The following is a 23,184-nucleotide window of genomic DNA, read 5'->3' on the forward strand; positions in this document are numbered from 1 at the left end:
GTAAGTGACATTTAATTCAGTGTAAGACCATATCTGGTTCATAATCCCTATTGACCAGAGTATGGATCTGATCCTGCCCCTCTGTGTGGTTAGAGGAGAGGGAACATCAGCACCAGGACCCAAACTGAGCCCCTGAGCCAGGGAGGGCTCTCAACCCACTCAGGCAGATGTTGGCACTGCTGGCTCCAGGGTGTGGGTGAGACCACGGGTTTGGGATGGATGATTTACCTGAACAAGTCAGGGGGTTGCTCTGGCTCTCCTGGGAATTAATTCCCTCTTGATTGAGATTTGTGCAAGTACCTCACACACCTGGCACTGGGATCCCACCCCCAGGATCCAGGCTCTTGGATGCTCCATGGGCTGGGAGCTGCAAGTAAATGAAGCTCAGACCTTTTCCCCTGTGCCTAACTCCTGCCTTGGCGTGTCCTGGTGTTTGGCTTCCAGGTGTTTTCCCTTCACAGTGGGGAGGGAATGTCGAAATCAACACCAAACCTCCCTCTGAGGCTCTGCTGGGCTGGGGTGTTCTGGATGCTGACAGTGAAATTCAGTAAATCTGAGTGAGAAGCAAAAATCTGAGCCTTTAACTGGTCAGACCCCGAGGGAAAGTTCTTGTTACCTGTGTTTGCATTTGCTCTTGCACCTCTTTAATTAAAAGGACCACAAAATAGAATAAATTACATGTGCATTTTTATTAGACAAACCCCAGAAAGTGAAGAGAGACAAACAGTCATGGGACACATTTTATATACAAAATCTGAAAAATTGCTGAGCTGGAGCAAGCAAGCTGCAAATTTAACCCAGTGAGACTCAGGTTCCAGGGCTGAGCCCAACGGGGTGTGTGCGAGACAACACAGCTGAGAGAGAGTTCCTAAAGTAGGGCTCCTGTGGGACAGGACTTGGGGTGCAGGTGGCCCTGGTTGTGCCGACCCTGCCACGCTCCAGTAAAGGACCAGTTTCGGTGCTTTCTGGTGCGTGGCAGTGACTGGAAGGAGAATTTTAGCTCCTGTAACTTCTTCTGGTGGAGGAGCTGGAGACAAACTTCATGCTGGAGCTGCTGCCAGCCCCGAGGGTGCTGCTGCTCACCCCGGGAATGCTCCCACAGTTGAAGCTGTTCCCCAAATTGCAGATTCCCCCTCCTGTGGTGAGGTTGCTCCCTCCATATCCCGTTCCCACTGTTGTTCTGGTGACAGCTGCAAGGAGGAGAAGGAATAGTTTCAGTATCTCTGGGCATTGGCCTCTTGGTGCAGAGACACAGAAATGTTTACATAAGATAATTCTTATATTTTAGAGACTTACAGATATTCACTGGGACCCCATCTCCAGCCAGCCTGTTCAGGGATAGAACAAAAGGAAGAGGATTAGAAGTCTGTTGATATTGAGGAGGGGGACAATAGGATGCATTTCCCAGAGTCCTTTGGGGACAAAAATAAAATCATAGTATAATCCGTGGATTTTTGTTATTTCCATTATCTGGGACAATCCCCCTGCTCTGTGGCCCCCTGTTTAACATTCCAGAAATGCTGAGCTTATTCTGTGCGACCTCCAGCCCTAGAACTGGATGTGTCCCACCTACCTGCACTCCTCGCCCTCCAGCAGCTTCCTGTAGGTCGCAATCTCAATGTCCAGGGCCAGCTTGACGTTCATGAGCTCCTGGTATTCCCGGAGCTGCCGGGCCAGGTCTGCCTTGGCCTGTTGCAGAGCGTCCTCCAGCTCAGCCAGCTTGGCCCTGGCGTCCTTGAGGGTAAGCTCCCCACGCTCCTCAGCATCAGCGATAGCAGCTTTCAGGTTTGCACACTATGAAACACAAAACTCTGCTTGAAGTCCCCACCCCAGACCCAAGTTGTTCTTCACCTTGCCTGCAATCACAAGGTTTTATCCCAGCACCATCAGCTCCACCAGTTTTAGTGACAGTTTTCTTTTTGAATGAAAAAGGGTCAAACTGAGCAGAACTGCCCAGTTTGCTCCAACCTTTTCCTTCCTCTCCCTTGCAAGTCTGGGGGCAAATTGGTTAAAAGTGGGGTTTGCTGCTCTTTACCTGTTTTTTCACGCTGTCAATCTCAGATCGGAGCCGCTGGACGTGGCGGTTGAGCTCTGAGATCTCCTGCTTGGTGTTCCGGAGGTCGTCCCCATGCCTGCCAGCCGTGGCCTGCAGCTCCTCGTACTGTCACACACAGGAACAACCAGTCAAGGGAAATTCCACCATTTTTGGCATTACCAGGAACCTGAGAGTCCCTCCTCAAGCCCGGATCAGCAGCTGGGAAGGTTTTCTTGGAAGAGTCAGTTCTTTATCTGTTCCAGACGAGATATGAAGATAAGAGCATGGAAACCCCAGATCCCTCACCTTGGTCTGGTACCAGGACTCGGCCTCGGCGCGGCTCCGGTTGGCAATGTCCTCGTACTGCGCCTTGACCTCAGAGATGATGCTGTCCAGGTCCAGGTTCCGGTTGTTGTCCATGGTCAGAACCACAGAGGTGTCGGAGATCTGGGTCTGCATCTGGGAGAGCTCCTGCAAAGAGCACAGGGAATGAGGTAATTCCCTTGGGAGAATGAGGTAATTCCCTTGGGAGATGCCTTTTCACCCTTCCAGGTGAGCTGCAGACCTGGGAGAGGCTGTTACAGATCGTTATCTGAACAGCTCAGGTGTTGGTGCAACTCTACAGAGGTGAAGGATTTAGCATCTCCCGGGGGAAGGAATTAGAGGCTCTCAGAGGAGTGGAGGGAGAGAAGCTCTTCACTAAGGGCTGGGATGTTTTGGAGCTGGTTGTACTCACTGCTTCGTAAAGTGCTCTTAGGAAATTAATTTCTTCACTCAGTGCATCTGCCCTGGCTTGGAGTTCCACCTTGTTCATGTAGGAAGCATCTACATCCTGGGGGACGAGAGATTTTTGGGTGGTTCATATCCCTATCAGTAAATCAGGAATACACTTCATGATAACAGTCCAGGGAAGAAACCATAAGGAATATAAAGGGGTTGTAATTGTAATGGGTGGATTTGTGACTGAGTGGGTGATCAGAGCTCTACAAAGTGCCATTCCAGTGCCCTGGAACTTGCTCTCACCTTCTTGAGCGTCACAAATTCGTTCTCTGCAATGGTCCTTCTGTTGATCTCATCTTCGTACCTAAAGGAGAATGGCACAGGGAGTTTTTGTTGGGGCAGGTAACAGAGAAATTTGAGTTTGCTGGAATAAATTTCCTTCAGAGCATTTTGCATACAGTGCTCTTTTCCCTCAATGAGAGACCAGGAGCTGAACCAGTTAAAACAAGTACATCAAAACAATTTGAACGAATCCATTATTTTTTACTTATTTCTGGCTATTACTCATCCTTCTGCTGCTTTAAGCAAATGAAATGTGCTGCCCTGAAACTTTCAAACCTACTGTGTAATTTTTCCCTCTCAGTAGGTAATTTAGTTAATAAGTCTTTGATCATGCTCCAAATTATTCCCTAAATGTTGGTGTACTTGGATCTCTTACTCTGTTGCTAAGAAAATTTTTCCTTGAGAAAATGTCATTGCCGGGAATTCCAGGATCCCAGACTCTCCTAGATTCCCCAGTTGGTTTAAGGATGTTGAGAGGAGAAAGGTGAGTAGAGCATTAGCTCAAGACTTACTTCTTCTTGAAGTCCTCGACCAGGTACTGGGTGTTGACGAGCTCTCCCTCCAGCCTCCCCTTGTCGCTCAGCAGTGAGTTCAGCTGCACCCGGAGGTTGTTGATGTAGGTCTCAAAAAGCGGCTCCAGATTGTTCCTGACTGTTTTCATTCCCTGCTCCTGCAGCAAACTCCACTTGGTTTCCAGCACTTTGTTTTGTTGCTCGAGGAATCGGACCTGAAAGGATAAATGTCCTGAAGGGGCTTGGAAAGAACAGAGACTGGGGAGAATTTCCTGGCAAATGGGAGGGTCTCATAACTGACTGAGAACGTGAAATGCTCCTTCCAGCTGGTTTTCAGACCAAATTCTCATCTCTTGGGAGATTTGACTGCAGGGACCCTGTTCAGTGTTACAAACTCTGGAACAACCTTTGATTTTCTGGATTCTCAATCATTGTTTAAATTGAGACCAAGTACAGGGATTTTGTGTGAAAAATGTGAGCAAAATCACATAAGGAGCAAAGCAGGGCTTGCTCTCTAATTAAAATAACATCGTTAAGGTGCTGCCTCTCCATCCCTTCAGTAGAGCTCCCCTACCCCACTAAATGTCCAAAATATTGCAGTGTTTTCCTTGAAACCAAGGAGGAGCAGCTTGACCAGAGCAGGAACTGAGCAGATGTTGTTGTGCATCAGTGAAATGTGGTGGCCAGAGAGATTTGGATTGGATTTTGATATTTTGAGCTAAAAATACAGACATTTTGGTGACAGATTTAAATGCCTTTCAGGGAATTCAAGCATTGAGAAGCTGCTTCTCCCTTGTGCCAATTTTTGGTCATTTTAGGTGGGTTTCAGAAGTTCATTTATCATCTAAAAAGCTGTTCCCAAGGCTCCTGAAATGCTCACTGGAGGAGCCTAAAGTCTCCAGAACAGTGGGATTGTCCTCTGGAGATTTCTTTCCCCACTGCCTGTGAGATGTGGAGCAGCAAACAAGGAGGAACTCAAACACTGGATGATTAATTCATGGCAACCTCTGTGGAACAGGTGCCATTCCCTCGAGCTTCCAGGGCATCTTCCAGTCTCATTCCTCACTTCTGTTCCTCCTTGATCAGATTTTGTCCTCATCATGCAGAAAAGAAAAGTGTCCCTGTCAAAAAAATCAGATATTTATGAAAACTCAGATCTCACCTTGTCAATGAAGGAGGCGAATTTGTTGTTGAGGGTTTTGATTTGTTCCTTCTCCTCTTTTCGGATCCTTTGGATGTTGGGGTCAATCTCCAAGTTGAGTGGTTTCAGAAGGCTCTGATTGATGGAGACTTCGTGGATGCCCCCAGCTGGGAATCCAGGGCCACCCCCAAAGGCCCCATATCCATAGCCAAGGTTGGCTGGAACACCAAAGCCGCCCCCATACACACTCCCGGCACCAAACCCTGCGGAGCCATAGAAGCTGCCACCCCTTCCAGCCACGGAGATCTTCTTGCAGCCACCAACGTTGTAGAGGCTTTTGCTTCCAAAGCCCCCTCCGACCCTGGCAAAGCCACTGCCAGCATTGCAGTTGCCCAGGCGGGTGACGGAGCAGGAGCTGAAGCTGGTCCGGCAGGTGTTGGGGACCACGGCCGAAGCAGCGCTGAAGCCACTTCTCCCCCTCTGAATCCTCACGGTGGACTGGCGAGACATTGCTGGGCTTTTTGGATTGGGGTGGATGCTGCAGCTAGAATAAAGGAGCAAAGGTGCTGGCCTGGAGCAAGGAGTAGGAGGGAAAGGAGAGAGGTGAACCTGTGCTCTGCAAGGGCTGGGGAGAGCCCTTTTATGCATGTATGAGCCTGGGATGGGTTGGATGAGGTGGATCATCTTTCTGATGAATTAGGCTTGGCATGTCCAACAGCATTCTGGAGAGTGAACTCACTCCTCACACACGCCCTGCTGAAATAATACAGCCCAGGTTCTCAGCAACAGGGAACATTGTTTGGGAATAACTGTCGCCGGTCTTTGTAGACAGCCAGACTTGTCCCCATTTCAAAGCTGGAAAGTGCCGATGAGTCACGTTAGGCACCGGCAGCAAAACACCGCTCAAGTGCTGTCACTCAACACCTCTGTCATTGGAAAACTTCATCCCTCAGGATTGCTTTTGCCCCTTCTTTTGTTCACTAGCAGGGCTTGGGAAACTTTAAATCCTTGTGCTTTAGGAGTGGGACCCGTGCCAGTTCCACAGCCAGCCCTGCAGTCAGTAGTTTTATCCTGGGATTTTGGGGTATCTTTGCTATAAGATTCTTGTGAAATTTGCCCAGAGAGGTTGTGGACTCCCCATCCCTGGAGGTGTCCAAGGCCTGGCTGGATGGTACTTGGAGCAGCTTGGTCTGTGGAAGGTGTCCCCATCCATGGGACTAGGATGATGTTTAAGGGACCTTTGGGTTCCCACCCAAACCATCCCATGATGCCATGGACCACGTGGTCCCCTCTGAGCCACCACAGAAATCAGCAGACATAGTTTGGCTCCCATCCCTAAAAAGCTCAGGTCCCTCTGGAAATCCTACTGGAAATCCTGCTTCTCCAGGCTTATTCCACTGTCTTTAAAAATATAATTACGCAAATAAAAATGGAATATTTTGTCAAGAACTTTTTGTTCCTGTGTGAATTTTGACAGCTGCCACTGAATTCTGTCACAAACACATTCTGCTACCTCGGGCTTGAGGGTTTGGACTTTATTTTAGCAGGATGAAAACAAACAAGTAAACAACTCAGAAATAAATACATAGGAGGAAAGATTGTGGGAATAGGAACTGCTTTGACTCCACTGGCTCTGTGGAAATGGAGCACTCCAGGGCTGTTCCAAATGCACACTTAATGAGCACAGTGTCATTTCCCAAGGATTTAACCAGCTCTTTCAGCACATCTGGAAGTGTGATCCTGCCTGCTGAAATCCACTGGAAAGCGCTCTACAGAAACCCCCTCTGCCCAGATCCACAGGACACTCTAGGACATCCTTGGTCTTTCCTTTCCCACCACAGGTACCAGCACAGCCCTTTTCCTTTAACAGGTGGTTTGAGTAAACATAAAAGACAAAAATGTAAAAAATAATTCATTTTGAGGGACAAAAAGTACTTGTGGTGTTTTGTGTTGTTCAGGAAAATAGGATTTGTATTTAATTTATTTATAAAAAAGGCTGAAATTGTAAATGTATATACTCCTGAGCAGCTTCCCCTTGTGTTGGCTGCAGGCCCGAGCAGCTGCTGCTGCAGTACAGGAAGAATGGAATAATGAGGAATCAATGGAATAATGAGGACTTGCCATGGTGGGGACAGTTGCGCTTCCATCTGCCCCTGCCTGGTGACATATCCAAGTGCAGGAAACTCCCAGAAATTCTTTGTGTCCCCATTGTTTCCCAGCTGTCTGAGGGATGATGTTTGCAATGGAGGTTTTCAACTCAATGTCAGTCTTAGACAGGGTTTGTCAGATTGGTTTTGTGTTTGTTGCCAGACTGAGCTTTTATTGCAAGGAAGGGCTGAATCCTGCAGGTTTTTCACAGTGAGGCTGTGTCACTGGGTCTGACTCTGCACCCTTGGGAGCTGGAAGCAAACAGATTGTAAGCAAAGGGCATTTTTGAAAGGATTCCTGATCAGTCTGGGGGCTTTGCCCACCAAAAGACAGATATCAGGACTTGAGGTCATGAGATTCATTCCAATATACTGGATTCCAGTTCCAGACAGAAATATTTCCAACTGAAATAGGGGAAAATTAGGTTGGATATTGGGAAGAAATTCCTTCCCGTAAGTGTGATGAGGCCCTGGCATGGGTTGCCAGAGAAGCTGTGGCTGTCCCATCCCTGGAAGGGTCCAAGGCCAGGTTGGAGCAGCCTGGGATAGTGGAAAGTGTCCCTGCCCATGGCAGGGATGGGATGGAATGGGATGGGCTTTGAAGTCCCTTCCCACTCAAGCCACTCCGTGACTGTAGGATACTCAAAAGCAGGTGGAAGTTGCCAGCAATTCCTTTGGGAATTGCCCTCTCAGCACTCTCCATCTCCCCTAACTCTGAGTACCCAAAAGGAGTTTCATTCCAATTTTTCCCATGGAGATCAGCACCAAAGGGCAGATCCTCCCTCCCCAGGGAGACACACAGAATGGGGAGTCCGGGTGTGCAGGGCAGAGGCCCCCTAGTTCCAGCAGGATGTGTCAGTGCTTTCCTTCTTCCCCTCAGGTTCCTTTTACATCTGAAACTTGCCTTTTTTTGGCTAAGGAATGCACTGAGTGCGTCGGAGCCCATGGTTAATAACAGTAGTAATAATGCAGCTCCTCCAAGCAACTGAGAAGGAATTAATTTCTTTCCATTCCACGTTCTGCCAGGGTGGAGGTGATGTGGTCGTCACTCATCTGGAAGGAATTTCAGAAGTAATTACAAAAGGCAGAACTGGGAGCACAAGGAGCTGCAGCTACAGGTTTGGGGCATGGGCTGATGGCAAGGGGGGGTCCCCACCCTGTTGTGTTGATGAAACACAAAGTTTCCAGGTAGCTCCCCGGGGCGTGTCTTCCATGCTCCTGCAGCTCCTGACACGGAATGGATTTGCTGCTCTGGTGCAGGGACCTCCTGATACACAGGCTCCAGAGGATGGTGCTGGAGCTCACCCACTGCTCAGCAGCTTTTCCTCCTGATTCCACCTCAGCAGCTGTGTCTGGACAGGTCCCTCTGGGCCAGACCCCTCTGCGTGAGAGAGGCTGGGCAGGCTCTGGAGCTCCCTTCCCTCCCCGTCCTCATTTCTGCCCACCTGGATGAACAGTCACTGCAAGCCCAGAGCAAGAGGCAGGAGAACACTTTACAAACGCTGTAAACCCGGGAGTAAAGTCTTGGCTGAATTTGCGTCTGGCACCATGCTGCTTTCAAGGTAAAAACTTCTCCTTTGAGATTAGGGAGTTCTGCCTCTGTCAGGGAAATAAATGCAACTCGAGCCCCTTCAGTGAGAAATCTGAGCCATTTTCCTGTGGTTTAGTGAGCAGGAATGTCTCCAACAGCTTTTCATCACCTCCTCTCCATCCCTCTGCTCCACTGCTCCTGTCCAGAATCCACCTCAGAATCCTTCATCTGATGCAACTTCTCAGGCAGAAATTTTTGGATGTTCCTCTCTGTGTTTTGTTTGCAAAAATAACCATATTTGTAAAACAGAGCATGTCAAAATGCCTTGCACTGGTTCACCTGTGCTACCTAATCTCAGTTTAATTATCAGCAAAGTCAAGGCTGTAATTTACGTTAATTGCTTAAATTAAAGCCTTTGGCTTAAACTTGGGCTTCCAAGCTAAATTCAAACCCAACTCATTTCAGGCGTAATTTACTATTTCATCCCACATTAATGATGACCAACAGGATTGAGGTTTTTCCACAGGAGACCACTGAACTCACAGCATCCCTGTGCTGTGGAGCTGGGCCCCTCTGAGACCTCCTGGATGGGAGGCCAGTGTCCATAAATGCTATTTCCCAAAGGGATGAATTAGGACAAGCTCCTCAGAAGTTTTCCCGTAGGTGTTGCCATGTGCTGGGTCCTTTGAGCCTGTTTCCAGCAGTATCTGGAGGCCAGTCAGCTCCAGCTCCTGGGTGACTTTGAAGTGTAGGTGTGACCTGCTTTCCCCAGATAATTGTTTTCTGTGCCAGCATGGAGACTCCAGTGCAGTCCAGGCTTTGTGAAGAACTTCACCTCCATCCCTGCTGCCTTGCACACGCCTGGGAGGGCTTGTTCTCTCTGGGTCCTTCTCTTGAAGGACCCTCAGACTTTTGGAGGGGTCTGGTTCCTTCTTTATCCTGTTCTGGTGCCTGGCTGGTGGCAGCTGAAGGAACCTGGATCTCCCACATCTCCTTGTAATGCCTTTGGAGAACCCCCTGCCCTGGACTGGCTGCTGGGGCTGTGACCCTGTGTGAAAACATGAACTCCAAAGGCTGAAGGTGGTCACAGGGTATTTGTCCTATCCTATCTGTAGGCGAATCTGCAGACGGCTGGGACAAGGAATTCTGCCGATTTGTATATTCTAGAACATGTGGGTTTATTGCAAGGGTCATGGGTAAAAAGGCCTTGCCTTCAGCCACCAGCCTGGGCTGGAGGGGAGTCTCAAAGAGAGAGGGAGAGAGAACAGCAGAGTGAGAGCTGAGAGAGAAGGGAGTGAGAGAGCATAGTGGCAGGGGGAAGAGAGCAGGAGAGAGCAAGAGCAGGGGGAAGAGGAGGGGTAAGAGCGAGCTAAGAGCAGCGGGAAGGAGAGGAGGAAGAGGTAAGAGAGCGAGGTCCTTGTTACAATCCATTATATCTCCTTTTGTGATGAATATTCTAATTTTCAGTGACCAACCAACACAAGACACAAAATCCTATAGAATCTACAGACAGCCTATAAGAACTACTATATTACCATACTGTGTTATATTTTAAACTCTAAAAACTACTCTTTAAACTTCTGTTTTGCTACATTGACCTTTGGATCCCTCAGCCAGCAGAAAGGGTTCTGCTCAATCCAAAGGGATTCTCCTTCAGCTAGACCATTGTTTTCAGGTTATATAGTAACTAAGACTCAGTATCCTACAACTCAAAGTCAGCTTTCATTTCTATCCCGATAAGTTTCGTATTTTCAGAATCTTTTGCTAAGCAATCATATTTATAAGGTTTCCCTAATTCATCTTCCCCAACACCCATCCTTTCTCCTAGACCTGGGGCATGTCTTTTCTCGTAGTAAAGAACACAGAGCCCTGGAAATGGTGTTGCTGGGGAGTCCCACAGTTTTGGTGAGCTCTATGCACATTCCACATCCCTCAGCTCCATCCTGCTCCTGGCTTGGCTTTCCTTCTGAAGATCCATAGCACTGGTGTGGAGTTTAATTTCTCCCTGTTAAAACAAAGCTGGCTCAGCACAAGGAGCTGGGAAATTAAATGGATTATCCATGTATCCTGGAAAGTGGATCCTATCACAGGGCAGCAATTCCAGGGGACCTGGTGTTTATCTACCACTCTGCTATCCTGAGGGATTGATTCCATTCCTGGCCTCCAACTGCTTTGGGCAGTGGGCTATTGCTCCAACTGAGCAGATGGCAGCTGGGAATATTGTTCCACTCTGGGTTTGCTGCATCCAGCATTGCCCTCCCTGGAGGCATTTTGTCTCTTGTTTCATTCGTCAGCCCGTGCAAATAAACAATTTGCAAATTAAAATAATTTCCTTTGATGGAAATTCTGCTCTTGAGTCAAAAAAGCTGCAAAGTTTCGTTATGGAATTGTTAAGGGGGGTTGGTTCAGTGTTTCAGGACAGGATCATTCCCATAGGAAACCTTGAAATTAAATGCTGGCTATCAGAAAATGTTTCACCTGGTGTTTTGGTGGCAGCTAAAATATTGTGTCATGTTTGACTTGAGTGTTTCAAATTTTTCAGGTCTCTGCAAATCAGGAGGATGGAAGTTAACTACAGCTTTTTGCATCTGCTCTGCAAATTCACAAAGAAGATGTGCCAGGATGGGCTCTCTGGAAACAGAAAACACACAGAGCTGCTCAGGGCTTTTTTTGCTGCGTCCTCACCCTCAGAGTGCAGGAGACAGAGCCAGCAGTGGCTCATGGAGGCTCAGGAGCTGTCCTGGTGCAATGGGGATAGGTTTTGGCACAGATGTTTCATGGAGGGCTCATTAGCTGATGTGGGTGATGGTCCAGCATGTTGTGCAGCTTCCATTAAAAAACAAAAACCATCAGATTTGACATTTTCAATAATAAACCCCAACAAATTGGACTGCTCTGCCTCCAGCCACCACCTCAGCTCTGGGAGCTTGTCCCCATTCCCTCAAATCAGTCTAAGAAACAAGGCCAGATGCTTGAAAAGTGAGTAAAACTCTTCAATTAACGGAGCCCAACAATTCACCCACCATAAAACCTCCTCTGGTGCAAATGGGTTGCCCCAACTTTCCCAAGGCATTGTTCCATGGCCCTTCCCAGGTGCTGGAGTGGAGCCTCAGGGTGTTCATCCCACCATAGCCCCATTGGGCAGGACCATCCCTTTCCCTGCTCTGGGTCCCCACCTGCTGGAGATGCTGGGCTGGCTTGGCCGGGATCTCGCACCTGCGCCAGGTGATGGACGAGGGGGTCCTGGTGATGTGGGAGCTTTGAGGCTTTTCTCTGAAAAGCTGCTCTGGAATGTTGCACGAGAGGCTTTTTCTGGCAGACCTGGCTGATGCCCCCTCTTCTCTCCACTCCCTGCAGGGACTGAGGGATGAGTTTATGGGCACTGGCCATCTCCTTTTGGGACCAGCATTGCCAAAGGGCTGTGGGTCCTTCCTCATCTGCCCTGCTTCTGCCCTGGCTTATTCCTTGCTCATGGTTCTTGTCTTGCCGTTGGGGCTGGATTCCCACCTTGCCTGGTGCTGCCCCATTCCTGCCAGGATCCACACCTGGCACTGGCAGGGAGCGGGATCAGGAGACACCTGTGGAGTTACAGGAGGGAGCCTGGGATTGGTATGAGATCTCGGCTGAAACCCCTCAGGCAGGCAGGTCATGGAAACCTCCTGGGCGTCTGGGTGGGAGTTGGGAGGCTGAAGTGCTGTGGGCACCTTGGAAGATTTTGGGTTCACTCCAAATAAATCTGAGGCCATGAAACTGCTGTTGCAGAGGAGCTGTTGCAGAGGAGCAGCAGGATGTTTCATGGGACATTTGCGTGTACCAGGGAAACCTCTGTGTGCAAACAGTGTGTGTGCAGAGAAGGTGCTTTGCCCTGTGACTGCCCCTGAAGCTGCTCTTGCCAATCAGGGCAATGTCTGCCTGCTCCATCCCCTTCCTGCTGTGTGCCAGTCTCGCTGTGCTGATGCTATGTGCCTCATGGTGCGGATGCCAGAGGTGGGCTCCTCTGATGTACGATTTACTCCTGCTTGTACCACCTAATGGCTGAGCCATGCCCTGCATGAGCCAGTCCATGAATCCCAAATAAACCTTTGGGAATCACCTTCCTTTTCCCCACTCCCCTGCACTTCCTTTCTCCTGCAGTGACGGGCAGAAAGGGCAACTCTGCAGGTAACCACCGCAGTGGGATTCATCCAGATTTTGGATCAGTTCTGAGGCAGCTTTTCCTGTGTGTCAATTTTCCATCCATAGGATCATGGAATAGTTGGGGTTGGGAGGGATCTTAAAGCCCATACAGCTCCACCCACATGCCATGGGCAGGGGCACCTTCCATAGACCAGGTTGCTCATTCCACCCTCCTTTCCATTTGCCCCAACGTGTCCTAGAGCTCAAGTCCTAAAACTGAGTTTTGTTTCCTTAAGGAGCCCATCTTGTCTCAGGAGCTGCCCTCAGGGCGTTGCCAGTGCACCAAGGACATGGCACTGACCAACACCCACAGCAGGAGGAGGGAAAAAAGCAAAAACCCAATAGAGTTTAAAAATTACAAATGCTCTTTTATTGCACCTTACAGTAGGTTAGGCATGGAAGTGAGGAGGCTGCAGCCACGAGGACAAGTAGTTAGAAATCTTATACACACAAAGCAAAAACCTTTCCCACAAGTGCCAGAGAAAAGCGAAGGGGCTTGAAGAAACCTTTAATTGCAGACAGAACCTTTGGAGGCTGTAACGTGTTCGGGGGCAGAGGCTTTTAGAGCTTCTTGGACGTGTTTTCACTGCTGAGGGCCTGGAACTGTGGTTCCACAAGGCTGTGATTCACCCTTGGAATGGGATGGATGAAACGTTTGTCCCTGTTCCACACGGTGCTTCAATTTCCCTTTAAACGCCTGACTTTGAGGAGAGACCAAGGGCTTGCTGACAGAGGGGCACCATGGGGTCCGTGCCCAGCCAGTGACCTGTTACAACCTGTGCTTCAGCCAAAGGTGCTCCAGATTCTCACCGAGGGGTTCTGGTCCCCCCGCTGCCCCAGAGAAGAAGGACGGAGGAAGGAGAGGCTCTAGCGCAGCTATTTACATCATGATCTGCAGGGCAGGAGGCCGCAATCGCTGACGGTCATGTGCTTGCCAGCCTTATCTGATGGTCTTTTTGCTGGTGGTGGTCTTGGAAACGATTCTGACGCTGCCTCCCGTGCTGGAGCTGACGCCCCGGCTGCTGCCGGAGCTGAAGGAGCTGCCTCCACCATAGCTGAGCCCTCCAGAGAAGCCTCCGCTGCCGCCGCCGAAGCCGCTGCTGCTCATGGTGTAGCCGCCGCCGCCGCCCATGCCGAGCCCCCCGCCCAGGCCCAGGCCGCTCCCGCCGCCGTAGCCCACCCCGCTGGAGCTGCTGACCACGGCTGGAAAGGAAGCGGGAACACCTGTGTGAGGGGACAGCCGGAACCCCGAGTGGGGACACCTGCAGTGTCACCCCCGCGGTGAGGGGTCCGTGGGAAAGGGGGGCAAGGGGGGAAGATACAAAGACGTGGGAGAGTGGTGATACTCACAGACACTGACAGCTCCGAGTCCTTCTCCAGCAAGCCTGTTGAGAAAGGGAAAAGTGAGCAGTAATGCCAAAACCTTGTCCATGGGACCATCTGTTTAGGCCTGCATGGCTTTCAGTAGGGTAGGGTGTGTCTGTGTTACTGGTGAAAGGTGACAGTGCTCATTTTTATCAATATCAGGTGCCAAGAGCTGGAGAAAAAAAAAACGTGTCCTACAAAGTTCCCAATTTCAACCATCCCTCTGTCTGCCTTGGTGCTCCAGCACCTTGGGAAGAGCTGTTTGACTCCAAGGAGATTGTCCCTGGCCAGCACACAGCAGGTCCATGTTTCCTCACCTGCTCTCCTCGCCCTCCAGCAGCTTCCTGTAGGTCGCAATCTCAATGTCCAGGGCCAGCTTGACGTTCATGAGCTCCTGGTATTCCCGGAGCTGCCGGGCCAGGTCAGCCTTGGCTTTCTGCAGAGCGTCCTCCAGCTCAGTCAGCTTGGCCTTGGCGTCCTTGAGGGCCATCTCCCCACGTTCCTCAGCCTCGGCAATGGCTGCTTGGAGGTTGGCACACTGGGAGTGAGGAAAATAGGCAGTGGTTTCATTTGGGCTCCCCAAAGTACTCTCTGTTGCTGGGGGGCTCTGGACACTGGCTGGTGGCTCCCAGGATGGCACTGAAGGCTCCTGATGGGAGCTGGCTCTTCCTCCTGTACCCGACCACCATCACCTCCCACCGTCACCTCCCACCCACCTCCTTCTGCTCTGCAGGACCATCCCCCTCCTACCTGTTTTTTCACACTGTCAATCTCATTCCGCAGCCTCTGGACCATCCGGTTGATCTCTGAAATCTCAATCTTGGTGTTCCTCAGGTCATCCCCGTGTCTCCCAGCAGAGACCTGGAGCTCTTCGTACTGGTTCAGGGAAAGGAAGAGAGCACTGGTGAATACTGGTGAGCACTGGTGAGCACTGGTAGCTCAGGGAAAGGTGAGGGGACCTCAGGGAATAAAGTGCATGTCTGGATGAGGGTTAAGGTTGGACGACAAGATTAATCTGAAATCTGTCCATGGAGTAACGGCGCTTTTCCTCAGCTCTCAGTATGTGCTAGGCAAGCAGTGCCTGATGGCACAGGGGACCTGGGCGTTGTCACCCACAAGAACTTGGAAGGGGAAGTGTTTCAGGCCAGTTCTACCAGTGACTCTGCAAGCCCAAAGTTAAATCCTTTGAACATATCATCCCTGTCTCCCCTCAGCTGATGGGAAATAATTTCTGGTCATTTCTGGCCACAGAAATCAGTCTGTCACCCTAGTTGCCCACCTTATTCTGGTACCATGCCTCAGCCTCAGCCCGGCTCCGGTTGGCAATGTCTTCATACTGCGCCTTGACCTCGGCAATGATGCTGTTGAGGTCCAGGTTCCGGTTGTTGTCCATGGACAGGACCACGGAGGTGTCAGACACTTGCTGCTGCATCTGGGACAACTCCTGCAGAAGATGCACAAAATGAAGCTAATGGTCTGGTGTCCATGGTGGAAACCACAGAGATGAGGTGATTTGAGAGTCCTCTCCACCAAAAGCTGTTTTCTTGCATTTCCCCAGCTCCATTTCCATTTTGTAACTTATTTCTGCATTATCATTTCCAAAAGCCTGGGACCACCTTCTCCTCTGCTCCCACAGAGCCCTGGGTGTGGGATCCATGGGGCAGGAGCTGGGGGATGCTCTCCAGGAACCACTCACCGCCTCATAGAGAGCTCTCAGGAAGTTGATTTCCTCTGCCAGCGCATCAGCCTTGCCCTGGAGCTCAACCTTGTTCATGTAAGCACCATCCACATCCTAAAAAGAAGATACCAATGGTTTCTGATGAAACCCAAACCCAAAGGGGCTTCAGGACACCAATGGGACCATGTCCACTTCCAGCTCTATTATTCACAGAATTGTGGAATCCTGGAATGATTTGGGTTGGAAGAGACCTGAAAGCTCATCTGATTCCCACCTCTGCTGTGGGCAGAGACACCTCCCATAGACCATATTGCCTTGGACTCTTCCACGGATGGGGCAGCCACACCTTCCTTGGGCAACCTGTGCCACTGCCAGCAGTTGCTTAGACTAATTTTTTTCAAGGTATTATTTAACGTAATGTTGGACATTGACTGTGAGCCAGAACCAGGTTCTTGGACAGAAGGCAAAGCTCTGACTCCCAAGGATGAGAGTGACCAGAGACTGAGTTGAGCTCAGCCACAAGAGACCAAAAAACAGGGCAGCTCTATCAGCACAGAGAAGGTTGTGCCCATTTCTGGCCTCAGCAGGACCCAGCCCAGCATGTGCTGATCTCACAGCTTGACCCAGCCATGAGGGTGCAGGACCTCAACTCCCACCAGCTTTGCTTGAACTCTGCAAGGTAAGCTAATTCTGTGTCCTGGCTCAAAATTCCCAACCCACTCACCTTCTTGAGGACCACAAATTCGTTCTCAGCACCCGTGCGCCGGTTGATCTCATCCTCATATCTGCCGGGATAAAAGAGTGAGGGGGTTTGGATGGAATCAAGAGGTGGGAGCACTCCACTCCCAAATCATCAGTTGTGGCTCTTGGATATTTTCCCTACTCCCACAGGTTTATCCAGAGCAGACGCAGAACAAATATTACTGTCTTTGAACTGTGGGACTCCGTGATGTGAGTAGTCCCAGTTAAATTAATATATTTTAATCACTGCCCATAAAGTCAAGCTCATACATAAATGTGCAGATTCAGAGCCCGTTTTGGCAGGAAGCAGGAGCAGCCATTCCCAGTGACCTTTGCTCCAAGCAAAGTTATGCAAAAGACTTTTAACAAAGCTGCACTGCAATGCCTACAAATGTATAATAAAGCAATCATTTGATATTTGATATTATAATAATGCTGATGGCTCAGAAGAATCCACTGCAGCATTTAATTAAAACAAAAAACTCCATGGTTGTGCAAGAGAGGATCATTACAGCTCTGACAGTGGTTCTGTGGAACTTTTTATGGCTCTGAGCAACATCCTCTCATCAGATAATCAGGGCAGGGCTTAGCTAGAAAGTAGACAAAACATGCAGGCTCTTGAGACTAAGACCTGGCTTTCAAAGGCACGTTCGTGCCAGTCCTCTCACCAATATTGCCAGAGTTTTCCCTGCACCCAGACCTCTGAGTGGACAAGGGAAGAGGTGGAAACTAGCCACTGGACTGGGAACAAACTCTACACTTGAAATAAAAGGTGTTCTCTTTCCCAGGAGGTAGCTCCGAAATCTGGACTGTAGAATTCATTGTTTGGGGCCTGACCAATATTTCTAAAAGCCTAGAACATATTTCAAGACCTCAGATGCACCCAAAACTAGACCAGAAGCTCTGCGAGTCCCTCTTGTTGGATATAAGTGTCTTCTTCCCAGCCCCTCTCCCAAAAACCTGTCTCTTCCCATGCTTAACTACCTAATATTAACATACTCCAGCCCTGCAGGGTAATTCTCAAATTTGCAGTCAACCAGGGCTGTTAGAAGAAGGGACAGATTGTTCTCAGCCAAATAAAAGTCAATGGTTTCACCTAAAAATCCCCCCAAAAATCCCCTCTAGGCTGTAGGTGCTGACTGGTGTGTCCTGAGAATGATCCAGCCCCCCTTCCCTGGACCCCGTATCTCAGCAGGGGGTTAATTCCCTCTCCAGGGAAATTCTTGGCAAAGGGCTGATCATCTTCCAGGTGATGGGAGGTGAGTAAGCTTGAGCACTCCCAGGTTATCTGGGTCCTCTAGAAAGGCTGGAATTTCCTTCACAGCATGAAAAATGGGGCATTTTGGAGCTGGAAGTTTATTGGCTCCATTTCATTCTGGTTCTGCCTGTCTATTATTCTCACAATTTACTAACTTTTCTGTCTCCAGGTATACTATTTCAGGAGACTCCAGGGATCAGACCATGACTTCTGTTCTGCTGGAGCAGACCCCCAGGAATTCTGTGCTAAACACTGACCTCACTCGTGATAAATGTAAAATAGCAAGGGGTAATTTTGGGAACATGTTCCTGCTGGGAAGAGGAGCCAGGATCAGACACCATGTGTGCACCAGCAGGAATGAGCACCTGCCCGGGTTTTACTGCCTGGGATGACTTACGCTGCAGAACGTGGTTCCTTACTTGTTCTTGAAGTCTTCCACCATGTCCTGCATGCTCCGGAGCTCGGAGTCCAGCCGGCCCCTCTCTCCCACCAGGCTGTCGAGCTGCCGCCGGAGGTTATTGATGTAGGCTTCAAAAATGGGTTCCAGAGACTTCCTGGTAACAGTGTGACCCTGCTCTTGGAGGAGGGTCCACTTGGTCTCCAGCACCTTGTTCTGCTGCTCCAAAAAGCGCACCTGGGGAGGAACAAAACCAGGGACGTGTGTGAACAACACACAAAAAAACCCCTCACAACTGCCAGGAAAAAGGTAGCATCACCAACAGAAAAGGTCCAGAGATGTTGAGACAATCAGAGGGCAATTATTAGGAGTGTCCCAGTTTAGGGCATTGGATTCTCAAAAGTATTAGAAGCTTCTGGAGATGTTTATCAAGATTTTTTTCAGGAGTTTTAATCAGGCCAAACACCCGTACTTGCAACTTCAATGTTTCTCCCCCCAGTAGATGTTCAGCCCACCTTACTGGTTTAAACTGGTTCTATCTCATTGTAGAGAAGAAGATCCATCCACCCGGGGATGGTTTTTACAGGGAAGAGAGAGAATTACTCTGTCAATAATATAAAGACACTGAGTAACTCATCCTTGCTAAGAGGAAACACAAAAAATTTTTAGTTTTCAGCCAAGCCCATGTTGTTTGTCAGCTGGGATCAGTTCAGGCAAGTCCCTAAATCCAAATGAAGTTTCTTCCTGAAGTTTTTTTTCTCAAGGCAACTGATAACACACGTGGCTTGATGGTTCAGACCAAACTCTCACCTTGTCGATGAAGGAGGCAAACTTGTTGTTGAGGGTCTTGATCTGCTCCCTCTCCTGTGTCCGCACCTTCTGGATTTCTGGATCGATGTCCAGCTTGAGGGGTGCCAGGAGGCTCTGGTTGACAGTCACTTCATAGATGCCACCAGGTGGGCAAACAGGGAACCCGGGGCCACCTCGGCCACCAAATCCAGGCCCTCCCAGCCCAAGTCCACTTCCCAACCCGTAGCCACCACCACCACCAGCTCCTCCTAAGCCAAAGCTGGCACCTGCTCCACCACCATAGCCAAGACTGAAGCCGTATCCACTCCCGGCTCCGCTCCGTACACCTCCACCGACTGAGCTGTAGGAAATTCTTTTGCTTCCACCTAAGTTATAAAGACTTCTGCTGCCAAAGCCACCGCCAGCTCCAAAGCCTCCTCCACCTCCAGCTCTTCCTCCTCCAACTCTGGAGACAGAGACAGAGCTAAAACTGCTCCTGGTCCCACCACCACCACCTCCTACGATAGCAGAGCCTGAGCTAAAGCCCCTCATGCCCCCTCCAGTAGATGATCTGAAAGAGATCCGGCTCATGGCTGGTTCAGTTGGGAAGGCAAAGAGTAGGAGAGAAGAAAACAAAAAAGGCTGCGCAGCAGGAAGAGCAGAGGGCGATGGAGACAGAAACCCCTGTAATGGGAGAGCTTTGGAGCCTCCTCTTTTATCTGCTTGGAAAACTTGGCACAGGAATTCAGAACTTGACGTGCCTTGCAGCAACTTGCCTTGTCAAACACACCTCGACTACGGTGAGGCGCTGAAAAATGCATTGTTTGCAGGCAGGAAAGTAACGGCGAGAGGGAGCTCCCCCCTCCACCAAAGCCGCCGCTCTGAGTCATAGAATTAGAATCGAATGGGACGAGGTCTGCGCTCAGGGGCAGGATGCAACATGATTCTCGGGACCCTGGGAGCCGCTTTCCCTCAGGCAAACCAAGGACTCGCTCGCTTGAGCAAAGGAAAGATTTTGCAAGTTGCATTTTAAGGTTTAACACATTGCATAGACAAGAAAAACAGGGACTTTTCCAAGGTTTCCAGCTCAGCAACTGGCCGTGTGTGCCCTGTTTTGGCTTGGGAAAGTTGGGTATGAAGGTGGTTTTAATGATCAGTGCTGATACTGTGATTTTCTTTAAATATTCAAGTTTGGTTTTTTTCTGGATCTAAATCATCATGGGTTTGAAGAGATGAGCTGAGTGAAAGTTGTGTCATGACAGTATTTTCTAGGATCTTACCAAAAATTATCTCCCCTCATTCCAAGGGAAACTGAGGAATTAGTTAACATGACTTTGAAAGACAGCAAGAAAATGCCGTTTCCAAAATCACATGAAAATAGCTTAAATAGTAGTTTTCTTAATAGAGATATATAAAATACAATTTAAAAGCTGCTTGAAATTACTGTGGTTCTGTAGTATCTCCTTGTGAAGCTCGGGATTCAAAAGCTCCCTGTGAAGTGGTATTTTTATCACTTTTTCTGCCCCCCTGCCTTATATTTATCCAACACTTTCCATATCATCGCTGGCTCTCCAAGATCTCCTGTGGAGGGGAATTCACCCACTTTCCTTCCCACTGCCTCCTTCACTCCACTGAGATCACACAGTTGGAAAAACTTTCTGAAACAGCTTTTGCCTCTTGATGTTGCTCCTGGGTGAACCCTTGTGCTGGAGTTTCAACCCCCACAATAAGTCTGGGTTGTGTAAAAGCTTGAGAGCTGCGGATCCTTCTCTTGTGTCCATGAAGAGCTGGACATGAGATACAGGAGAAAAATTCACCTCATTCCCTCTCAAAATACCTCCCCAAATACTTTTGCTAACTGGATTCTGCCACTGATCAGAGTTGCCCACCTTGGACAGGTGAAGTAATAGCGAAAGACAGAGAGATGAGACCCTAAGCAGCTAAACCAAAGATATTCCCAAATTCATCTACGTGAGCAAAAAGTGCAGGAGCTCAATCCAAAAGGAGGAGCTTTACGGGAATTGGCTGTGTCTCAGAGCTTGTTTTTGTTGATGTGTTTCCAACCACTGCTTTTTTTCTGTCTGGGAACTTGAAAGAACCTGAAAAGGAGGGGTTTGGTTTGGTTTGGTTGAGTTTTGTTTCCTTGCAATCAGAAAACAGCAGCGCTCCCAACTCCCATGTCCTTCGAGCACTCCCGATTCCAATAGTGAGTCACCACGGCGCCATCGGAGCCGATCCCTGGATGAGCCGATCCAAGATCCCTCCCATGGATGGGGAGAGAGCTGGGCTGTAGCAAGGGGGTGCTCTCGCCCTGGGAGAGTAGAGATGTGGGACTCTCCTGTGCGCTGGAAATGCAGCGTTTCGCTGGGAAATCTTCACCCCTCTCGCTCCATCCAAATCCAGCAACCCCCATTTTCACATCAGCATAAGACCTCTGGGCGCTGAAAAGAAACATAGTGATACTGAAAATAAATAAACCCTGTTCCAAGCATGGCAGATCCACAGAGGTTTGCTTTTTCCTGTGCCTCCCCATGTGAACTGGCACAACTGTGCCAGGAGCCTGTGGATTTGGGCCAGGCAGGGAACTTGCCTTTGACTCCCAAATCGCTTATGCAAAGTCACACCTGGGAACAGGAGCAAAGGTTTTAATTAAAGCAGAGGGAAAGGATTAATGGGGAAGGGAGTCATTACTTCCCCAGCTCTTCTAGGAAAGCCTGTTACTGCAGACAATGGCAATTAAGTGGAATATTACAAAGGGTTTGGAAGAGCAAAGCAAATGATGGTTTAGGCACCAAAACAAGGAAAATTCTTGCAGAATCTCTCAGTCCCTCACACTTTCCTTTCTTGGTTTGTGTTGCTCACATGCTGTGTCCCACTGAAGGTGCTCAGGACTGCAGGGGGGCTGTGCTGGCCCCTCAGGTGGGACAGTTCCCTATGGAGAGGCAGAACATGTCATGGGGGGCTGCCCAGAGGGTGAGGGCACTTCAGAGAAAGGGGAGGAGGAACGGGACTCCTGTCTGCAGGAGCTCAGCTGCCTCTGAGCTCTAATTTGCCTTTTTTTTCAGAAGGAACGGGAAAATAGATGTTAAAAACTCTCCAGATTTGTTAAGGTTGGGCTGTTATGAGCTGTGTTAAATCCTCGCACCTGACCTGTGCAATTCAGTGAGGTCAGAAATTGAAGTGACTCAGAGTTTATTTTTAACCTTCACTGGTTTTTCTGGCCTATCTGCGACATCCTCTGGACAGCAGAGGCTGAGGAGTCTTGGTGGATGACAGGTTGACCATGAGCCAGCAGTGCGTCCCTGCAGCCAGAAGTAATGGAATTCTCAATGGAATCCTGGGATGCCTTGGGAAGAGCGTGGCCAGCAGGTCAGGGAGGGGATCCCGCTCTTCTACTTGGCCCTGGTGGGGCCATGTCTGGAGTGATGTGTTCTACTGCAAACTCTACAGTTCGAGAAGGACAAGGAGCTCCTGGAGATGGTCCAGTGGAAGCCAAAAAGTTGATGAGAGGTCTGGAGCATCTCTCTGATAAGGAGAAATGGCAGGAGCTGAGTGTGGTCAGTCTGGAGAAGAGGGGACTGAGAGAAGATCCCAACAATCACAGGAATATCCAAATATTCATAAAAATACCTCATGTGAGAGGGTCTCTCACCAATCCACGTGAGCATCTCCAAGGGGTGGCAAGAGGATGGTGTCAGACTGTTCAGTGGTTCTGACCAACAGGACAAGGGTCCCAGAATCCCTGAGGTGGGAAAAGCCCTCTGGGATCACTGAGTGCAATGTGTGCCTGATCCTCCCTTTGTCACCAGCCCAGAGCACTGAGTGCCACATCCAGTCATTCCCTGGACAGCTCTAGGGATGGTGATTCCACCACCTCCATGGGCTGGGACAAGTCATGGCCATAAATAGAGCACAAGAAATTCTACCCCAACATGAAGAAAAACTTCTTTCCATGGAGATGGCAGAGCCCTGGAAGAGCTGCCCTAGGAGAGCATCGATTGTCTGTCTCTGGAGACATTCCAAGCCCACCTGGATGCCTCCCAGTATCATCTGCTCCAGGTGTCTGTGCCTTGGCAGGATGTTGGACTATATGAGCTCTGGAGGGCCCATCCAACCCCAACTATCCTGGGACTCTGGGATTCTGAGTCTGGTTATATCCCTGGATTTGATCTTTCACTGAGGGTCCCTTGATTTCCTGGGCAAAGGAGATGAGCTGTTGCTGTGTTTTGGTGCACCTGGGTTTGAGCGAGGTTTTGCTGAAGCATCTCCTTTGAACTTGCCAGGACACGCAGACATGTGTTCCTGCTCCCTCCCGTGTTCCTGCTCCTTCCCAGGTTCTGCCCAGAGTTATG

The 23,184-nt window shown here is 49.5% G+C and overlaps 1 protein-coding gene across 1 annotated transcript; it reads right to left on the reverse strand.

Moving 5' to 3' along the window:
• Positions 1-762: 762 nt before the first annotated feature.
• Positions 763-19,505, reverse strand: LOC136372696 (keratin, type II cytoskeletal 5-like). Its single transcript, XM_066337424.1, has 18 exons — positions 18,854-19,505; positions 18,066-18,280; positions 16,372-16,432; positions 15,666-15,761; positions 15,249-15,413; positions 14,720-14,845; positions 14,287-14,507; positions 13,955-13,989; positions 13,546-13,807; positions 4,772-5,294; positions 3,610-3,824; positions 3,059-3,119; positions 2,772-2,867; positions 2,342-2,506; positions 2,036-2,161; positions 1,574-1,794; positions 1,297-1,328; positions 763-1,190 (listed from the first exon to the last, which is right to left on the reverse strand). The coding sequence occupies exons 1-18, from the start codon at positions 19,421-19,423 to the stop codon at positions 997-999; spliced, it is 3,384 nt and encodes a 1,127-aa protein (XP_066193521.1). The 5' UTR covers positions 19,424-19,505; the 3' UTR covers positions 763-996.
• Between the last annotated feature and the right edge of the window lie 3,679 nt (positions 19,506-23,184).

Source organism: Sylvia atricapilla, chromosome 29 (genome assembly GCF_009819655.1).
Source record: "Sylvia atricapilla isolate bSylAtr1 chromosome 29, bSylAtr1.pri, whole genome shotgun sequence".
NCBI classification, from domain to species: domain Eukaryota; kingdom Metazoa; phylum Chordata; class Aves; order Passeriformes; family Sylviidae; genus Sylvia; species Sylvia atricapilla.